The sequence below is a fragment of the Buceros rhinoceros genome, unplaced genomic scaffold (genome assembly GCF_000710305.1).
Source record: "Buceros rhinoceros silvestris isolate BGI_N320 unplaced genomic scaffold, ASM71030v1 scaffold12107, whole genome shotgun sequence".
Lineage (NCBI taxonomy): Eukaryota > Metazoa > Chordata > Aves > Bucerotiformes > Bucerotidae > Buceros > Buceros rhinoceros.
The window spans coordinates 124,022-132,067 of NW_010421699.1; the positions used below are offsets into that span (position 1 = coordinate 124,022).

Below are 8,046 nucleotides of genomic sequence, written 5' to 3' on the forward strand. Positions count from 1 at the left end.
GAAAAGGAAAAAAAAACTTTTTGGGTTTTTTTTTTTTTTTTTTTTTTTTTTTTTTTTAATTATTAACAGCACTCTCTTATCCGAGGAGGAAAAGGACATGTAACATAAAAAAGGAAATTAGTCTTGCATTTATGAAATCATGTGCCAGATTCTCAGCCAGTGCAAACCAGCAGTGCTTCCCCTGCTTAGCAGATGTAATTCCAATCTATATCAGCTGAGGATTTGATCTAAAGAGATTTCCTCTTATAATATAAAAACATATTCAGACTCACCTCAATTTAGACATTAAGAGTACAGATTGAACCTGGAGTGAAATCTCGTATTTCAAACTAGTTTTCAACCTCTTCTTTCTATGTTTTATCTGATATCCTCTTCTCTGGTCAGAAGTAGCAGAAGATGTAAACATTCATAAAATCATAGAATCATTCAGGTTGGAAAAGACCTTCAATGAACTTTACTAGATTTTTGATACCTTCAAGGCCTGCTTACAGACTTTGATGTGTGCTTTATTAAAGCAGAAATTGCTTCTACAGTAAACCGATATGAAACTGCTTAAAATCTCTAGGGAATAGCTACTCATCTTCTCCACGAACCAGGTTCACATCTGTACGCATAAACCAACCAAGCTTGGGTATAGATAGGGACACAGAGACACCTTCGCGCTCACATTCAGATTGGCATTACACCTTTGTCTTGGTGGGTGTCAGGTTTTAGGGCAATATATCAGGTTTTTAACTCTTCTCTGTGAGGGCTACTCCAAGAATTGTCGGAGCACGTGTCTGCTGGCCCTCTGCTGAAAACTGTTGTGGTTGACTGCTTAGAGGGGTGACACTTTCTCCACTGAAAACAAAACATGACATTACAACTGAAGCACAGCTAAGTCAGTACAGGAAGGAGCTCCAGGGGAACTTGTGTGTTTAAGCAGCTTAGGTGCCTTCTGAAAATCCCACACCTTTAACATTTCATCCTCACACAAAAAGCAGAAACATCAGCCATATACTTTTCACACATGAAGAACAACAACCAACCTCCATCAACGGCTGTAGCTAGGTAACAAAATCTTTATTCATATTATGAAAACAATCTTCAACCACAATGTTTGTGTTTAGTAATGAGGGCTATTTCATGTCACAATTCTCTTTTTTATTTTAACTGTGAATATTTTTATTGTGTTTTTGTTTTTTACTAAATTTCAAGTCGAAACTACAGTTTATGGTCAGATGCATGAAAACTGCACCCTGCAGTTGCACAGACTTTTTTCCTTACGACTTACAGATCAAGTCCTCTTGGCTGACAACTTTCAAGCAATTCTTTCTCATCCTAGTCACACACTTGCATTCCCTTGGAAACTCCTGCTTTCTGTCAGAATGTTTGCATCAATACAGCCTCCTGCATACTCCAAGTCTACCTGGGGAAGCTCACTAGCTTATCTTTCCTGAATCTTGGAAAGGTCAAGACAATTCTGTATCCTAAGACCAACTTAATGCCCATACACCAGAAACCTCTACTGAAGCGAGGCTGAGCCTGTAGAATAAATGCCTATAAACAGTCAGGAAGCTCCATGACTACATTTTGACATGCAGAGTTTCTGTCTGCAGCTGCACTTCAACCACTGTGTTTCAGTAGTCACACGTTTGCTAACACCTCAGAAAAGTTCATCTGTAATGCTGTCACTTGTAACCAGTCTCGTTATCTCTGCTCATTCAACAATGAAAACCAGTCTCCTATAAATGGCGTGGACACAGAAGTCGAACATCCTTGGAGATAAAAAACGCAGCAAGTTAAGATCTTACTCAAGAGCCCTACACAAATGAGTAAGTATGCAGAACGCAGCCCGTCGGTGTAGCATACAGGGACTAGAAACACATCTGATCCTGATCACCAGGGCTGCCAATGTGACTAGTTACATGCAGTTATGTGATGCGTATTTCTTTAAAACACAACAAGAAATATATCAAGTAGACTTGATGTAGGTATGACACAATCAAGCAGCAAAGCAAGAAACCAAAGATGCCTCTGCCAGTTTAGGGTGAGTGCTGTGGCTGCCATCAGTCAGGTCTTTAGAGCAAGTAACTGAATCAAAAATGCAATTAGATTCTTGAAAGACAAACAAGTATGAGCTCTGCCAGCACATGGCATTTATTAGATGAAGAAATGGGTATGAACTGCAAAGCAGGCTTCCAAGAGCACACAGCTATTCTTTGAGACCTCTGGAATTTCACAGCCACTTTGGGGCTGAGACTGTCAAAACAATCAGCCAGCAAAGCCTGGATACACCCAAGGAGACATTCAAAGGGAAATGCGATAGCATCAGCAGAGGAGCTCTGTTACACAAAAGGAGAGGTGTGGCTGAACCACAACTTTTCTGATTCACATCAAGGCTTTCCCGAAGTTCAGAGTTGTGCTATCTGAAAAGGATGGTACCGACCCAGAGCAACCAGGAACACACAGTTATTTTCACGGTCTGCTTGGCTTGAACAGAATGACATAGGAAAGAACAAGAGGAAAAAGAAGACAAGGTGGGCTCACCAGAGTGTGTCCTGAGGTGTCCTGTGAGGGCGTCCCTCCGTCGGCAGGCATAGCTGCAGAAGGGACATTTGAACGGTTTCTCCCCAGAGTGCAACTTGATGTGCCTCAGCAGGTTCCCCTTCTGGGTAAAAGAAGCTCCACATTGGTTACAGTGGAAGGGGCGCTCACCTGAAGGGAAATGGAAGGGAGAGAGCCGTCAAGAAGCATCGGAAGCTGCACAGAGCCCATTTTCCCGCTCTTCGTAACAGTGCCATCTTACACAGGCACAGTCCCCACCACCACAAGGCATTTGTTCAAGTCACAGAACAATTCTTTTGCACATCGGGCAAAGCCTCCAACAATGATTTGAGGCTCTTTCCTTCAGGTGATTAATGCAACCTGATTTTCTTTAAGTTCTCCATCTCAGGGGTCTCATCCTTCACCGAAGATGATGCTCAAAATGGAGTTCCATAACTGTGGTTTTGTAGCATTTCTCTCTATGGTTTTGCACTTATTTTTAGTACAGGTCCAATCCATATGAGTATTTAGAACTGATCGTAACAATTGGACTTGGACAGATGTTAAGGTCTTTGCTTCAAACCAAATCTTTTGCTTAGGTCATACTTTAATTGAAATGACTTTTTAAAGGCTGTTTTGCAGTCTAGCTGTATGAAGCAAATCGATGCAAGTAAGGATCACACCCACAAGCTTTGGGCAGTGGCGAACACTGACGAAAATCTTACACCATTAAACTGTGAAATAAGCAATTTGTGCTCTAAGTAAAACTAATGGAAAAGACATTTTGATGAGAAGAAACCCCAAACATGCACCAGAAACTCTATACCTTACCCTCTCCCTTCACCCCATGCATTCACACACGCACACACACACCCCCCCATTCAAAACTTATTTCAATGTTAATCCTCTATATTTGCCCTGGACAGTGGGGATTGAGTCCAGAAAAAGAAACACCTTTAACAAAAAAAAATTCAGAGGAAAAGCCCTGACAAGCTCACACAGGTTTTGTGAAGCATTATCAAAACCATACTCTATGTCAACATTAGTTGGTAACAGTCCATTCCAGCATTCTTGGGCAAGGAGTCAGTTCTAATCATCTGCTTATATCCCACTGGGCAAACCAATAGGGCATAAGCATATACTGGTACTGGCCACTTGCCTAAGCACTCTACTGCAGCCAGGCTTTAGACGCTGAAATGCTTTCACCAAGAAACAACAAGGTCTTGAACATCGGATTTCAGATGTATGCAGCCTCATCCATTTTTTCAGTGCATCGCCTGTTACAGAGCCTCAGTCAATCCCTGGTGGAACTCTGAGGCTGAATTCACTAGTCTGAAGTGCAGATCTCATGAAAAACAAGCACGTTCTGTGATCTGCCACATCTCTCCAAAGGTTTTTTTCAATTGCTTTAAGATGATTACTCCTCTGCTGGACAAAACAAACGCTATGTTTTTATCAGAGTAGTTCATGTGTTTAGCGTAAAGTCCTGAATGTGTCTTTAGACTCAAATAGAAGAAGAGGGAGGGAGAGAGCTCTTACAGAAGTCCACAAGGAATTCCTGCTTCAGTGGTTGAAATCACTGCCAGCCTTACAGTCCTGCCAGGAGGGCAGCAGAAGGCAGGTGTGCCACGTATATGCCATACCTTGGCAACTTCACATGCGTGAGCTGGAAATTACATCTCAAACCACTGCAGATGCACTGAAGAATATACTAAGGTTCCTATGACCTTGCCAAGAACATTATGGAGTAATAATTAAAAAAGAAAAAAAAAAAAATCGGGGCATAAAGCTCTCCTTCAAACACACTGAACACGAGCTCATTGGAATTGATAGTTTGTGGTTTCCCTTTCAAACTCCCACACTATACTCAAAGGATCTGATTAGCCATTATCTTCTTTTATATCATTTCAAAAAGTCCGTAACAGAGATATGTAAAGAGACTGCAGGAGAAAAATATACGGGTTTTTTTTTCTTTTCTGTTTTGCTTTCGCTGTCTGAGAAAACAGGCAAAACCCCTTCCTTTGACACGTTTCTCAGTGTTCAGGAATGATCGCTTCAGTTTCAGGATGACAACATTAAAGAAGGTAACAAGTTTATTACCAAGTCTAAAGTCTTTCCTTTTACTCCTGCTGTATTTAAAACTGTGCAATGTTTTACCCGCCACATCACCCACTTATCTTCCGTATTTTGGGAGCCACATATGAGCAGGTATTATTCCTTGATAAACTGGCAGCTGAAGGGGTGCTGAAAGCCTTCAGTCAGGAATTCAGTCACTGCACCACAGTTAGGTGGCAAAGATGACAGGAGAACAGTCACTAAGTCACCAATAGTTTGCTCCTCTCTTGCAACACACAGACTCTGCTACAATAGCACATTTTACCTAAAATAACCTTTGTATCTATTTAAAGCCAGCATGAATTCGTTTTTCCTCCTGGCTTAATTCTGGGTAAATAGCTGCTTTGATCTGTCTGTTATACTTTTGTCCAATCATTTGATTCCTGCTCCTTGTTTAAGCTGCAGGCTTGAGGGATGACTTAATTTTAGTCACACCTTCTCACTATTGCTTAGCAGCCTTTATGTGTAGCACAGCTAATTTGAGAGGCCATTATCCAATAGAAGGGTGCGCAAAAACTGTAAAGACTAAATAAGAGTGCGATTTTGTTGCTTTTCCAAGAAGTGTGCTGCCCAGTGCCCGCTCCAGAGCTAGCAAACCAGCAGTCTTTAGCGCTTCAGTGCCTCGAGAAGACCGCTGTCCAGTGATTTCTCCTGCTACCTTTTCTTAGCAGGTTTGTAAGCAGTTCTCCATTACTGTAATTTCCTAGTAACAAAATAACAACCTTGACATCCTTATTCACTTCCCTTACTCCTCTGTGAGAACTAGAAATTTTTATCCATAGGCAGAAATTAATCTCACTTCAGACTAAACATCCACTCATAATACGTTTCTGCTCTACCTGAGAGTCCCTGACTGGGTTTAAAAGACCAGAAGCAACAGACCTATTAAACAGGTGGCATACAGGCGGTATTTTTCACCATTTACAGCTACGTATTTACCATTTGACTCTATACAGGTACACTGAATTATTAAATAAGAACTCCTTATACGAAGAATACGTACTGAAAGGTGACTAAGCAAGCTTTTTAGCACTGGAAACTACATGACTGCAATGTGTCTGCAAAAGACTTTTAGTCTACTTTAAGTATTAAACCTTTTTTTCCCTATTTTAGAGCTGAACCAGGGCAGGAAAAAAAATCTTAGTGATAAAAAAAACCCCAAAACCAACTGAGTAGGGAGGAGGAGGAGGAACAGCTAACCAAATAAAAAAAGATGTTTCTTCTCAACTCCAGATTCAGGGTCTAAAGCCAGACAAAACCAAGAATGCCTGACAAGCTTTGTTCTCCTGCGCAGGGAATTTAATTATCTAAAGTTACTTCAAGAATAGACGAGGCGAGGTAAGCCAGAGCAGCAAAGTATTACCTTTCCTAAAGGCTTAGGAAGAGGGGCTTGTGCCAGGGAACAGCCCCAATAATGAAATTCAATAAATAAACCCATAGGGTTTTATCATTTTACTGTTAAAGAATTAAGAGGTACAATTACAAATATTTACCTCTAAATTACAGTAAAATACTGTTGAAACTTCACAGTTCATTGTTTAATGTGCATCCATCACAGCCATGTCTCCTCCAGAAAAACAGTGATGAAATATTGCTGCTCTTTAGTTACACCAGTATCTAAAGTACACAAGTTAACTTGCTGTTGTGTAAACAAATACTGCGATGAAAGGTGAAGTGGACCAACGGAGTGAGGGTTGTTGGCAAAGCACAGTCCTCCCAAAAGTATCTCTAATATATGGTGACTGGCTGGAAACTTCATAGCACAAGCTATGAACACTTTCTACTTGATACGACCCGAAACCGGGCGAATGAACTGATTTAACTCCCTGCTAATAGCTTTTGTATTTTACCGTGTATATGTCAAATGTTATTTCACAAAACAAACCAACTACTTTTTCTGCTTAATTGGAAGCTTCCCTGCAAAATAACTCCTTCACAGCCTTGGCACGGAAGTGCTGCGCAGAAGTTTCAGTATGAGTTATCCTTCTTTGAATCTCATACCGCTGCAAAATACATCAGTGATATTTTCTGTATCAAAACAGAAATATGACTGAGGACAAAGAGCCTGCAGACCTCGCAACCAAAAAGACTTAGATTTTCACAACCCTTGGCTGGTAACTTTTGTCCCTTTGAAAACAAATGGAGCAACTCACAAAATAACGCGCCAGTTCCCATGAGCAGCAAGACCTAGTTATCTCTAAAGCAGTGTTCAAGTCCCTTCTTGTGAATGTTTTAATTACCTTTTCTTTAAAAAAAAAAAATGCTGGTTTTAAAGGCTCTTCACAATAAAAAGGAAAGCCAGAATAGAGTCCTCCCACGCATAAGAACTGGATCTAGTGGGCTAAATGTGTACCCAAGAGCTCAGCCTTTTCTGTTCGTCATATACATCTGATAGGCGAAGGATAGCTTAGGGACTTCTCAAACACGATTTTTTCTTCAACCTCTTAAATGCAAAATTATCACGCCCATTCTGCCATCAGGATTTGCTCATACTAACAATATCGATTTTCACCCTTCCACAGTAGGCTTTTTGGTAATATTCAGTTTAAATGAAACATCTCCCCTGATTTATCAGGCGCTGCCACTGCTCCGATTCTGCTCTGACCCCGGAGCACAGATGAAATACCAGCTGCGCTACTGACACACTGACAGGCAGTGAATCGCAGCCTGCCAGTACCCCAGAGAGATACAGAGCAGCAGGCTGTGCTCCACTTCTGTGACTGCTATTCTGGGGACTCCCTAGTCTGCATACCTACTTACAGTTCTAGCGGATTCACTCAACGGACTGCGCATCACTCAAAATCTGCGATTTTACTAGCGTTTTCTGTTGGGAAAAACCTACTTCCAGACAGGTCAATTTATTATAAGAGGAGTGACAAATGTCTCATTAAAAATTTCTGGGAAATCCTGAGTGATTTCCAAGTGTCCTCGGTATACAAATTTATAAACATATTTTCAAGAAAGAAAAATCCTTTAGCAAACTGGCGAAAATATCAGAAGAGTTTAGTGAATACTGAGAGTAAAACATATCCCTAGGCAGTGAGTGATTTAAAAAATCTGAGTTCCCTTTCCTTATGCTTAAGTAGAAAATGAGACTGTTGGAAAATTTAGATTTAGGAACCTAAGTAGAAAACATCACTTCTAGAAATTTGGCCCTACTGTTTTTGATTCAGTGCCAAATCGATTCATATTGCAAGAGGTAGAAGCCTGCACTAGGTTAGAGATTATAAATTACACCAAGTAAAACCTTTCTACTAGAAGAATAAGACAGGCAGTCCAACAGAATTAATTGCAATGTGTTAATGTAGTCATTTGTTTGAATTTGTTCCTGGTTAGCAGCTTTGGGCATAAAAGTCTTTTATACTGAACAGCACAAATAGGTTTTTCCTCATTTATTAATTGTGT

At 40.6% G+C, this 8,046-nt stretch overlaps 1 protein-coding gene across 1 annotated transcript in view; it reads right to left on the minus strand.

Annotated features, from left to right (window-relative positions):
* The window catches only part of IKZF2 (IKAROS family zinc finger 2 (Helios)), a gene marked incomplete at its 5' end in the record, with an annotated part of 54,380 nt that overhangs the window by 35,994 nt on the left and 10,340 nt on the right, over positions 1–8,046 (minus strand). The window contains one exon of the mRNA XM_010139790.1: positions 2,530–2,697. Coding sequence (XP_010138092.1) covers positions 2,530–2,697 — 168 coding nt within the window. The remainder of the gene's footprint in view (positions 1–2,529; positions 2,698–8,046) is intronic.